The sequence below is a fragment of the Cherax quadricarinatus genome, chromosome 31 (genome assembly GCF_038502225.1).
Source record: "Cherax quadricarinatus isolate ZL_2023a chromosome 31, ASM3850222v1, whole genome shotgun sequence".
NCBI classification, from domain to species: domain Eukaryota; kingdom Metazoa; phylum Arthropoda; class Malacostraca; order Decapoda; family Parastacidae; genus Cherax; species Cherax quadricarinatus.
Genome location: NC_091322.1, coordinates 12,980,398 through 12,994,373, shown reverse-complemented (window position 1 = coordinate 12,994,373; position 13,976 = coordinate 12,980,398). Strand labels below are relative to the sequence as shown.

Genomic DNA, 13,976 nt, shown 5'->3' with positions numbered 1-13,976 from the left:
TATGCACTCAGCCCCGGGCCCAGACTCGTGGAACTCTGTTTTCATTAAGAACTGCAAGAAACCCCTCTCGCATGCCCTAAGTACACTATGGAGGAGGAGCTTGGACATGGGTGAAATTCCACAGTCACTTAAAACAACGAATATAGCCCCGCTCCATAAAGGTGGCAGCAAAGCATTAGCTAAGAACTATAGACCAATAGCTCTGACGTCCCACATCATAAAAATCTTTGAAAGAGTGCTAAGAAGCAGGATTGCAAATCACCTGGATTCCCAAAATCTGCACAATCCAAGGCAACATGGGTTCAGGGCAGGTCGCTCCTGCCTCTCACAACTACTGGATCACTATGACATGGCCTTGGATGCACTGGAAGAAAATCAGAATGCAGATGTAATATACACAGACTTTGCAAAAGCATTTGACAAATGCGATCATGGCGTAATAGCCCATAAAATACGTGCTAAAGGAATAACTGGGAAAGTGGGGAGATGGATCTTCAACTTCCTAACAAATCGAACACAAAGAGTAGTGGTCAACAGAGTTAAATCGGAGGCTGCCATAGTGAAGAGCTCTGTTCCACAAGGCACAGTACTCGCCCCCATCTTATTCCTTATCCTCATATCAGACATAAACAGAGATATACACCACAGCACCGTATCATCCTTTGCGGATGATACTAGGATCTGCATGAGGCTGTCATCTGCTGAGGACGCGGTTAACCTCCAAGAAGATATAAACAAAGTTTTCCAGTGGGCAACGGTAAACAATATGATGTTCAATGAGGACAAATTCCAACTACTCCGTTATGGAAAACTGGAGGAGATAATAACTAGAACAGAGTATACTACTGACTCCGGCCATACAATAGAGCGGAAAAATAATGTAAGGGACCTGGGAGTAGTAATGTCTGAGGATCTCACTTTCAAGGATCACAACAGTGCCACGATCGCACGTGCAAAGAAAATGATAGGATGGATAATGAGAACTTTCAAAACGAGAGATGCCAAGCCCATGATGATCCTTTTCAAATCACTTGTTCTCTCTAGGCTGGAATACTGCTGTACATTAACATCTCCATACAAAGCAGGTGAAATCGCAGATCTAGAGAGTGTACAGAGATCCTTTACTGCACGTATAAGTTCTGTCAAGCACCTTAACTACTGGGAACGCTTGAAAGCACTTGACTTGTACTCGTTGGAACGCAGGAGGGAGAGATATATCATAATCTACACTTGGAAAATCTTGGAAGGAATGGTCCCAAATCTGCACACAGAAATCACTCCCTACGAAAGTAAAAGACTGGGCAGGCGATGCAAAATGCCGCCAATAAAAAGTAGGGGCGCCATTGGTACACTAAGAGAAAACACCATAAGTGTCCGGGGCCCAAAACTGTTCAACAGCCTCCCATCAAGCATTAGGGGAATTGCCAATAAACCCCTGGCTGCCTTCAAGAGAGAGCTGGACAGATACCTAAAGTCAGTGCCGGATCAGCCGGGCTGTGGCTCGTACGTTGGACTGCGTGCGGCCAGCAGTAACAGCCTAGTTGATCAGGCCCTGATCCATCGGGAGGCCTGGTCGTGGACCGGGCCGCGGGGGCGTTGATCCCCGGAATAACCTCCAGGTAACCTCCAGGTATGTATAAATTGTAATACCAAACCAGTGTCTCCCTGTATCCTTGGTCTCATCTTCATGTGTCTGCCAAACTTAAGCCTGGCCATAACATTAGACACTGTTTACATTGTAAGTTGAAAATTAGACACATTTGCGACATCTGGGTATCTTTAATTGTAGACGTTTCGCCAACCAGTGGCTTTATCAATATAGATTCTAGGACATAAATTGGAGACTATATACAAAAGATGAGGTAATTAATCCCTCAGTCTTTGAGTTGATGTGTAAAGCACCGTAGTTGAAGAGATTCTGGAGCACAAACAAGGAGACTGGCGCTTATATGGTTAATAAACCCCTATATATTAATATGGAACATGATTATAGCGATTAAATCTTAGCAATAGTTACCAGAATGCATCAACAACTATTCTTAGATTTATATTTGTATATAAATAAACAAGAAGAATTTTTAACCCAACAATAAAAATCTTCGAACGTTCAGAAATTTTAATATCATATTCACAATGAGCTAATTTAAAATTATCTCCATTTACTATTAGCTTAATTTTTTATACAGGATTTTTTTTCATCTTGAATACCAGTTTAGGCTGTTAAGAGAAGGGACAAATTCGTTTTTTTTAAACTCCGGGGGGGGGGGGGGGGGGGGGAATTACGCGCCATAGGGTTAGCAGAGTGACTGAGGAGTCCAACAAGGGAGGATGCTGCTGGCCAGGTCTCCATCCTTGATGCGTACCTCCACCCTCTCCCTGTCCCCTTGTGGTTTTCTGTTCTTCAGCGAGCAGAGGGAGCAAGCGAAGTAACTTTTCCTGATATGGTAAGTGGTATTGCTTGATAAATGATAGGTATTTCATATGTATAATGCTTTGACTGGTGGGGCCGTCGGCGTCATTAGTAATGGCGGATGTGAAACTGATGCTGGTGAGAAGCTTTTGATATAAAGTCTGTATAGCCCTTGTGGTTTAGCGCTTCTTTTTGATTATAATAATAATTGATGTAAAGAATTGTACATTTGTTGCCTTTCCTTGGATCGAACCTGAATGCCTCTTAATTTTTCGGATGCTGCACGGCCCCTACTGATTTAGCTCTCCCATGAATAATGCAAAATGTTTATGTTATGCATTATATATTTTTTAAGCCATACTACTTTTATACTACTATGCTCAAAGAGCCTTTATGCTGATGAAGGGCTCTTGATCCAAAAAGTTGAGACCACCCTACCCTCCCTTTTCCTGGACTGAATCCGTCCTAAGGCAATGGATTTTGCTCCGTGAAATAAAAAATGCTAGTGATGTATGTGGTCAACAAAGATTCCAAACACCTAGAATAATTGAGTTGGCAGAACAACCCATTCGAGTATTATTATTATTATAATCAAAAAGAAGCGCTAAGCCGGATCAGCCGGGCTGTGGCTCGTACGTCGGACTGCGTGCGGCCAGCAGTAACAGCCTAGTTGATCAGGCCCTGATCCATCGGGAGGCCTGGTCGTGGACCGGGCCGCGGGGGCGTTGATCCCCGGAATAACCTCCAGGTAACCTCCAGGTAAGCCACAAGGGCTATACAGCGCTGCAGGGTAGGGAAGGAAGCGAGGGTATTGGATGGCAGAAGGGAGGAGGGATGATCAGTAGGTTACAGAAAACAGCGGGGCAGGGGATAGTACGGGGGTAGGGGGTAGCAAGAGATTGAAGTAGAAAGGGCTGAAGGTATCAGAATTTGTGAAGTCAGTTGTTGTCAAAAAGTCAATGAGAGAGTCTGGATGAAAGGTGGGTCCATCAGCGAGAAGGGAAGGTAAAGAGAGAGCAGCAGAGCGAAGACGACGACGGAGGTAAATTCTGCGTGCTCGTTGATAAAGTGGGCAGTCCAACAGAATGTGGCTGACTGATAATGGAACTTGGCAATTCTCACAGAGAGGAGCAGGGCGCCTCTCCATGAGATATCCAATTCTCACAGAGAGGAGCAGGGCGCCTCTCCATGAGATATCCATGAGTAAGACGAGTAAGGAACAAAAGTAATTTAACGAGTTACATTCAAGGGGATACTTTTATCCCGGCTAAAGGCTCTCGATCCAAGGAATTTGAACTGCCGTCCCGTTCCTTGGATCAGTCCCTACGAGTCGAACGTTTCTCAGTGCATGAATTTGTGTATATAAATCACTGGCGTTGTGATGGGGGCAATGTGAGCCTTGCTTTTTTCGGTCTGGTAAATTTCTATTGTAAATTCTTTTTCTTAGTGATATATTATTGATACTTTTTTTCAGTCTGATAAATCATTGTTGCAAGTGATTCATTGTAGTCTGGGAAACTACTTACTGTTACACATAGTAATGGATTGGGAAAGGGGGGGGGGGTGCGTATATACATGACTAAAGGGACACTCCCTCGGTAGGCAGGCAAACTACATGCTTCGTCTTGTATCACTTTGTAAAGATGTGCGCTGCACAATTCTGATATAAGTTATTTTAGGTTATTTGCAGTTTTTTTTAAGTTATTTGCAATTTATTTACGTTATTTGCATTTATTTAGGTTATTTGCAATTATTTAGGTTATTTACAATTTATTTAGGTTATTTTCAATTTAGATAATTTGCAATTTAATAGAAAGTAACGGCAGATAGCTTAAAAATATAAAGATGAGTAACAGCGGCTTCGTAAGCTTACGATATACATAGATAAATTGTTAAAATCCTAATGCTCATCTGTAAAATAACGAAGACGGGCTACGGTGAGATATGGACTTCCTGTCACCGCTGTATGACTGAAAATCAGAGGCGAGTATTTTGATAGCTACCTGAATTAATCTTGTCCTATTTATGCCATGATATTGGTAATGCTAGGAATTGGAACTAACCCCTCCTCCCTCTTTCATCAAATCAAACCTGATTACCGCCATTCCCCAGGGACTGGATGACGTACGGGTTTAGCGCTTCCTTGTGAAACTGATAAAAAGATTGACATCACATGATGTGAAGTGTATGTAGGTGTTCAGTGAACCATATTCTTATGAAGGACTTTGCGACTTGTCTGTTTTCTTATTTTTTTATTTAAATTTGCTGCAAAACCGCTTGCTTCCCTTGATGGGAAGTATGTACTTGGATGGAAGAAACTGGAGTTACCTTTCCCTTGGATCCAACCTGATTACCCCATCCTAGGGCGCTGTATGACCCATACGAGTTTGGCTCTTCCCTGTCAATATATTGGTAATGCATTCCCGCTTCATACACTAAACATAACACGTTGATTATATTGTGAAGTATGCATACAACTTTAATATATTGAGGCACATTAATATATCTATAATTCGTCTTAGTGTTGATATTATTTTAACTTAAGACCAGGGATTATTCCTAGGATAAAAAAGCGTTATTATCAAGCAAACTTGCTTTCATAATATAAGTTTCGTCAGTTTAAAATTTCGTTAAAATATTGCTTTAATCTATCGAAACTTAGACCGTATGACAGGTGAGTGAATCGTCCTGCTAGTGACAATTGTTTTTAATGTTCCCTCACGTCATTGCCCAACGAACCCACTCATGGTGCCACCCTCGTGTCTTACACTTTTTTTTTCTAACCATTTAACATCAACATGGATAAGTTAATGGGTCTCTTGGGGCCTTTTTTTTTTTTTTTTTTTTTTTTTTTTTTTTTTTTTTTTTTTTTTTTTTTTTTTTTTTTTTTTTTTTTTTTTTTTTTACACGGTTTGACAAGGTTAAGGATCCCTAGCTTTATTGACAAGCTATTTACAGGTTAAGGACTCCTAACTTTATTGGCAAGCTAAGAGCTGTTACCTACATCAGCTCATTTGAAAGCATTTCTATTGTTATGAGACATACAAGTAGGGAACAGGATGAAGTTGGAGCCATCTGTGGGCCAACATTTTCATTTGATCAACTGACTTTATCTCGTTGACATCATTATGCTGTACGTTATCGGTACAAAAGCATTTTTAATTGTTATCATGACTTAAGAAAGCAAGGGTTCAATCACGTCACTTCATTCAGAAAGAAAAAACAGACTTGTTACCATGTTGACGTTTTAACATTAGGTGCAGTATAAAACAAACTTAAGAGCTATAGGCAAGGTACTTAACCTGGTTCCTGCACATAACATTTGTATAAAGCAATAAACAATGAACAATTTCTTTGTGTAGTATACAAAGTAGTTTACATGTCATAAAATATTGTTAAGCAGAAAGAAAGCCACTAGCATGCTTGTGCAAATGGGGCAGACTAATCCTAATGCTTACAGACTACTTAAGATTAGACAGAGGCTATTGAGAGGTCAGTTTTAATATTATTACGAAAAGAGAGGTAGCAAAATATTACAATTAATAAAATTTATAATAATTCTTAGACTATTTAAGACTAGACATAGGTTATTGAGTGGTAAAATTTTAATTGTGCATTAATATAAAAAGAGAGGTAGTAAAAATATTACAATTAGCAGAATTTAGTGATCTTGAAATAATTGGAATTTATTAAGTAATTTCAAACTGGCTCAATGATTTCAGGCTATGGGATGATTATAAGGGTGAAAAAACTGAAGTAGATGGATGAGTTGGTTATGTTTGGTATAGGGAGAGGGGCGATTTTTAATTATAACTATATTGATTTGCAGACAAGGGAGCTTTTCCTAGTTCGGGAAATGAATTCCAGATCTTGGGGCCCTTTATCTGAATTGCATTTTTGCGTAAGGTGAGGAGGGCACTGGGGATGTCGAAGATAGTTTTGTGCCTTGTGTTGTGCCTGTGTTGTGCTGTAGCTATCAAGGAACAGTTTGAGAGGAGGGTTTATGTTGGAGTTTAATGTTCTAGGCACAGTAATATGAGTGCATATTTTGTATATTAAGGAAGTCCAAGCTCTTGAAGAGCGGAGGGGTGTTGTCAGGCGCAGGAATGGGTGATCATCCTCACAGCAGTTTTTTGTTGGGTTAGTAATAGTTTAAGGTGATTAGTCATAGCACATCCCAAAGCACAAGTACTTAGGCGAGGTAAGGGTAGATAATGGAGTGGCATAGTGTCATTTGGGGATGCCTTCTGTTTTGGAGACTTTCTTGGCTATATGCTGGATATGGGTATGAAATTTAAGATTGCAGTCACGATAAAGACCCAAAAAATTGCCCTCGGTGTGTCTTGTAATGGGGGAACGATTGATCAATATGTTAAGTTGGATATTTAAAGCTGTTTCCAAACAGCATGTAGTGGGTTTTGTCTATATTGAGAGGGAGTTTGTTGTTCGTCATCCACGTATTTATTTTTAGTAGATCGTCGTTAATAGTGTCACTAAGCATAGTCGGGTTTGAGTGGGAGAAGCCATAAGTAGTGTCATTGCGAATAGAACTGGTTTAAGGAGATGACATGCGATGGGGAGATGATGTAAATGAGAATGAGTAGAGAGCCAAGGACATCGCCTTGTGGCTTTCCTACGGCTACAGGTTCAGTAGACGAGATTACACCGTTTGTAGAGACATACTGGTGTCTATTGCTAAGATAAGATTTTAGGTATTCAAGGGTATGTCCTCTGACTGTAATGTTCTAATTTAAGGTGCAAGATATTGTGGTCCACTGTATCGAATGGTTTCCGCAGGTCGAAACCCAAATTGGCAAGGGTTAAGTATGTTGTGAGATATTAGCTAAGAGTAAACTCGCTTATATATTATTTCTTTCGAGGATTTTAGATATTATGACCACGTTTGATATAGGCCTATAATTATTCACTCAAGTTGGATCGCTTCCTTTGAGGATCAGGGTAACCCTTGCTGTCTTGAGTATGGATGGGAAAGTTGAAGATTCAACTGATTTGGTAAATAGTTGCAATAGTTGCACATGAGTTTTTTTTTTTTGTACACGAGTGGTAGCAAGTTTCCTGTCTTGTTTTTTTAAGTGACTATGATGAGTGAGACTTCAGTAGGATTGGTAGGAGATAAATATAGAGTATTTGGGTAATTTCAAGTAAGATAGTCTTTCGGATTTTGCTTGCTAGTTTTTGATCTTATGGCAGTGTCTGCAGGCTGGATGTATGGTTCATCTGGTTTAGTTAAGTTTATATCTCAGTTTTTGGACAGTTCTAATGTCATCCTCTGTTAGCCTGGCCAGATGATGTACACTTTACCAATCATCAACACTCATCCATCGGTGCTCGCCTCCTCTTACAGCTTTTATGTCAAAGCCAGAAAGTGCAACACAAAGGAATGATTGCTGTCTGATGTATAATATAAACACCAAACATTTATAACAATGTAATATTATTATTATATGTACATGTACAAGGTATACAGGCTTAGCTGACATCAGTGACATAGTACTGTATAGAAAGCCGCTTGTTATGCAGAGCATTTCTGGCAAATAGGCCAATTTTGTCCCGGGATGCGACCCATACCAGTCGACTAACACCCAGGCACCCATTTTATACTGGTGGTGAACATAGACAACTGGTGTAAGGAAACACGCCCAATGTTTCAGCCCTAACTAGGAATCTAACCTGGACATACCGTGTGAAGCGAGAGCTTCAGTTTATAGGCCACTAGCATGGTAAAGTTGTAGCTTTCTGGCATGATAATGATAGAGGAGGCTGGATATTCTTAAACGTTGTAAATGGATAGCTTTGTTCGAATGATTATACTTTCATTAAAAATTTTTATTCACAAAAATCTTATTCGAGATTTTTCCAAGAAAATAACCAGCAAAATTATTGTTTACACTTAGTTAGCCTATTGAAGTGCATCTTTTGTGATAAGTGAATGACAGTCCTTATACTAGGAGGGGAAAGATAAATTTAAAAACAAGACTAATGGTTTAGAGTTTAGGCCAGATGGCTACTTCAGCGTTAGCAGCATCTTTAGGAGAGTTAAGGCTGTAGGTTGGTCTATGTACAAGGTTTGTAAGGCTAATGGAGGTGAAAGTCAAATGTTACAATTCTTGCAAAGTGTGATTCATGGGTATTATATACATTACATTTTTCTTTAGGTTAACAGTAGTCACTTACTATTCAGTTTTTACATAATATAGCTGGGTGTAAGCATACTCCCAGTAGCATTCATGTCTGTAATAGGGTTCATAGAGTAAAATGAGAATTTTACAATACAGTGAAAGTAATATATTGTGTAAGGAGTACTGGGACAGAACCTAATATTTAATTCATGCAAGACCACATCAACACCAACTAGACCACTGGGTCGTAACTCACGAAATCGTAATAACACGATTACAAACCACGGAACGGGTGGGATTCAAACCCGTGGCGAGTAGGTGTACAGAATTGATTAAGATACTAATAAAGAATAAAAAAAAGACAATAAAAACAACAGCGTTTGTAATCTTTGGTTAAATATAATTATATTGTGTTAATGAAGATTTGTGACTAAACAGTATTTTACAAAATGTGTTTTTATGTACAGGTTTGTTACTATGCCAAGGAAAAGGGCGTAGGGTGCTTAGTCTGCAGCCATAAGCTTTTCTTCACTCTCGCACAAAACGTCCCTTCTATATGGAACACAAACTTCCATCCTCGCCTGACACAAGTTACAGTTCATCAGTAATTTCCGAATGACTTGGAAAAAGCATGCAACAGTGTTTCCGAATGACTTCGAATATGTATGCAACTAAATTGAATTAGGATTCGCAGTTCTTCATTTATTTGCATGGATTTAAATTGCATGTGTATCAGTAAAAAATGTATTGGTGAAACCTTTTGATAATTTTCTAATGATACTTTTAGATTCTAAATATTAATTCCAGTAGTACACAGTCTGAATGTTCACTTGCTGGTAGTTGAAGTATTTTCTTAGAAGTTTCGGGATTTGAGAAACTCAAGGAACTGAGACAAACTGGAGATGTAAAGCTATTTTTTTTAATGTTTTGTGGAAGAGCCTTAGAAATATGGCTGATAATGTTTACACTTGTGAAGTGTGCGGCAAAACATTTTCACGATTGTGCAAGCTAAAGAGGCACACATATGTCCATATGACAGATGAAGGTCAATTATTTAGGGATGAATTTGCACAATTGCCAGATTTCATTGATACCCAGCAGTATGAGGAGATGAATCCCAGTTTATGTATGTTTAGTAATAAAGGTATTAGTGAAGGTAACCAGATAAATGATTGTCAGGTCTTTCATAAAGACGAAAAAACAAGGGAATCTTACAAAGAAAGCATTGTTAATTTAATTACTGAAGAGATGCAAGTATTAGTTGATGGTAGACTTTATTACGAATGCCAGGTTTGCAAACAGAGATTAAAAAAGAAATTTTTCCTTAAGAATCACTTAAGAAAGCATACTGGAGAAAGACCTTACAAATGCAAGGATTGCGAGAAAACTTTTACATTTTACCAGTGTCTTTGGAATCACTCAAGAAAACACACAGGGGAAAAACGTTACAAATGTAATTATTGCCAGAAATGCTTTGTGTATTACCAGAGTCTTTGGAATCATAAAAAGTTTCAGTTATGTAAAGAGCCATGTGTGTGTGGCATTTGCGGTGTTAAGTGTGCATATTTTTGCCAACTCAAGGCTCATGTAAAGCAACACATGGATGAAATAATAAATGGTGCAAATTTGAAAGTATATGGTCGGATCGACTTTGACGAGAGAAGATTCAGTGCCAACTCATCTCTTGAGAGTCATAAAATGCAGCATTCTAGTAACAGACCAGATCCATCTAAAATCAGTCAAGTTATGACAGATTCACCAATAATTGAAGGACAATTAGTAATGGTAGATGATGGGGATCATAGGCAATATAATAAGGGATATAAGCAATGTGATGCCTGTAAGAAGACATTCGTGTACACAAAATGTCTTATTAACCATTTAAAAACCCATGAAAATAAAACATTTAAGTGTCATGTTTGTGAAAAGAGTTTTACAAAACTTAGAGATTGGAAGATTCACTCTAGAGTTCATACAAGTGAAAAGCTTTATGTATGTTTGGTGTGTGATAAATCATTCATTGAATACTCTGATCTTTTGAAGCATAATAAAGTACATGCAAGTAAAAAAACATTCAAATGCGGCGAGTGTGGCAAATGTTTTCTACATTCCTTTAATCTGAAGAGTCATGAACGAGTACATTCAGTTAGAAATCCATACAAAATAAGAAAACACAGAAAGAGACCAAAGTGCCACAGTGAACTACAAAACAACAAGAACATACCAACAGAAGTGAAGTCTGAAGGTAGGCTCTGCACAGAAAGTTTCGCAAACTCAAACAAACTAACTCTGCATTGTAAAATGGCACACGGGGACATAATTGAGAAATATAGGAATAAAGTATATAAATGTGCAGTGTGTGGGGCAGTTTTTGTTTCAAAAGATGACATTATGAATCACCAAAAATGTATAGATTCCAATATTTGTGACAAGCAATTTCAATGTAGTTACATAATTTGCTTTCACAAAAGTTCATATAATTATCATAAGGCATCTCAGGAGTTTATTGAAAGTAATGAAGAAAGTGACATAACTATGCTGGGAGCAAATCATTCGAGTGATATCCCGAATGAAAATGAAAAAAGCAAGGAAGTGTTATTTATTTTGCCAGAAAATCACGAACAGAACTACCTGGAAATAGTTGAAATTGAACTTAATAATTGCCAAGAATTATTTAAGCTTGAAAGTAATATTTACAATATTATTGAAGGCGTTGTAGAACAGGTAGGTGAATCCCAAGGAGAGAATGATTCAGTCATGAAAACAAATTTTGTTAGCCGTGATCAGTGTGTACCAGTATCCAACAGGTCTGGTGAAAGGCCAGGGATCCCAGATAAGTATATTTTAGTAGGAACTGCTGAGACTGTCATCCAAATGAGAGGCGGAAAACAATTATCTAGCACTGAAGTCACTACCGAACTTACATCATCTCAAGAGAGTTGTGTAGATACATTTCCTAATGGGGATGTATATAATTGTACGGAACATTTTGTGAATAATGACAGTCACCCCATGGAACTTATTGTGAATGGTGACAGTCACGACGTGGAACATGTTGTGAATGGTGACAGTCACGACGTGGAACATGTTGTGAATGGTGACAGTCACGACGTGGAATATACTGTGAATGGTGACAGTCTTGATATTGAACGTATTGTGAATGGTGACAGCCATGATATTGAACGTATTGTGAATGGTGACAGTCACGATATGGAACATATTGTTAATGGTGACAATCACCGCGTGGCATATACAAATAATGACAGTCACTATATTGAACATTTTGTGAATAATGACGGTCACAGCATTGAGCATTCTGTGAATAATGACAGTCAACGCATTGAACATTCTGTGAATAATGACAGTCAACGCATTGAACATTCTGTGAATAATGACAGTCAACGCATTGAACATTCTGTGAATAATGACAGTCAATGCATTGAACATTCTGTGAATAATGACAGTCAACGCATTGAACATTCTGTGAATAATGACAGTCAACGCATTGAACATTCTGTGAATAATGACTGTCACCGCATTGAACATTCTGTGAATAATGACTGTCACCGCATTGATCATTTTGTGAATAATGACTGTCACCGCATTGAACATTCTGTGAATAATGACTGTCACCGCATTGATCATTTTGTGAATAATGACTGTCACCGCATTGATCATTTTGTGAATAATGACTGTCACCGCATTGATCATTTTGTGAATAATGACGGTTACCACACGGAATACGTGAATAATGATGGTCACCACATGGATTATGTGAATAATGACTGTCACCGCATGGAGTACGTGAATAATATTGGCCACCGCATGGAGTATGTGAATAATGACGGTCATCGCATGGAGAATGTGAATGATGACGGTCATCGCATGGAGAATGTGAATGATGATGGTCATCGCATGGAGTATGTGAATAATGACGGTCATCGCATGGAGTATGTAAATAATGACGGTCATCGCATGGAGTATGTGAATAATGACGGTCATCGCATGGAGTATGTGAATAATGACGGTCATCGCATGGAGTATGTAAATAATGACAGTCATCGCATGGAGTATGTGAATAATGACGGTCATCGCATGGAGTATGTGAATAATGACGGTCATCGCATGGAGTATGTAAATAATGACGGTCATCGCATGGAGTATGTGAATAATGACGGTCATCGCATGGAGTATGTGAATAATGACGGTCATCGCATGGAGTATGTAAATAATGACGGTCATCGTATGGAGTATGTGAATAATGACGATCATCGCATGGCACACTTTGTGAGTAATAACAGTCACCAAATGGAGCAATTTGTTAATAATGGCAATGATGACGTGGAGCATTTTGTTAATGACAGTCATTCTATAGGACATTTTGTTAAGAATAACAGTGTTCAGTGTAGTGTATGCGGTCAAGTTTTCTCCACATTAACTGCATGGGTCATGTAATGGGTCATATCAAATTTGTGTAGGTGAAAATTTTTGGCCCTTTTTCCAATTTGTTTATACACACCCTACGCGGGTGCATATTTGCTACAATTAACTATCTAATACCAAAATAATTTATGAATAATCCAAGCATTAGAATTGTCTTACTCAGTTTACAACAATGCAGTAATAAGCACAAGGTTTATATTTAAGTATTTAGATTTTGTATTTTGGAAGGGCTCTAACTGAACTAAATTAGCATGCCACGCCTTGAAAATGCCTTTTTATGTATATTGCAATTGAAATTTTTTTTTTTTTTTTTTTTTTTTTTTTTTTTTTTTTTTTTCTTCTTCAACAAATCTGTTTTCTTGCATATGTTATATATACCGAATTCTTATGGTTTGCTGTTATTTTCTGATAAAAATCTCATTCATCTTCAAGCAGCTTTTCCGATTTAAAACAATTGCATTGGTAAATGTGTTTAGCTTACTAATTGGAGTGATTTTCTATTTGATATTTTTGTTGTAAATGTTTATTTTATACATTGCTGTTTTATAGAGAGTTTCTTGTGGAAACAAGACATTTTCTCGTTACTTTTATTTTGAGGATCAGAAGCATACAAGTGACTTTTTATATTTTACGCTGTATTTGTTAACCCTTCAGAAAAAAGGGGCAAAGTTTTCGTTTTCTTGAATTTACTGAACAGTGAGTAGAATTTCCGTAGTGTTTGAGTGATGATTTGCAAGTTCGCTACTGAGTTTATCATAATGTAATAACTTTGGCGAAAATTTTATAAGCCAGTAGTAAGCAAATTTGTATGACAGTATAATAATTGTTGCATATATTAGTGTGAAATTTTTAAATTGAATTTATTAAAATTTTAATGAACAAAACCTGCTATTACAAAAAAAAGTAATGTTAATTCTTGAAGTTCATGAGAAAGTTATATTCTTTATTTCCATAAATATCTTTGTTAATTTTTATTATGTTGT

At 37.9% G+C, this 13,976-nt stretch overlaps 1 protein-coding gene across 1 annotated transcript; it reads left to right on the top strand.

Annotated features, from left to right (window-relative positions):
• The first annotated feature begins 2,307 nt into the window (after nt 1–2,307).
• LOC128692142 (uncharacterized) lies at nt 2,308–13,327 on the top strand. Its single transcript, XM_053785002.2, has 2 exons — nt 2,308–2,444; nt 9,018–13,327. Exon 2 carries the CDS (start codon nt 9,499–9,501, stop codon nt 13,003–13,005), a length of 3,507 nt encoding a protein of 1,168 aa, XP_053640977.2. The 5' UTR covers nt 2,308–2,444; nt 9,018–9,498; the 3' UTR covers nt 13,006–13,327.
• Nucleotides 13,328–13,976: the final 649 nt, after the last annotated feature.

What these genes read in the sequence shown, in the direction of transcription:
- LOC128692142 (XM_053785002.2), top strand. Translation starts at nt 9,499, where the DNA reads ATGGCTGATAATGTTTACACTTGTGAAGTGTGCGGCAAAACATTTTCA.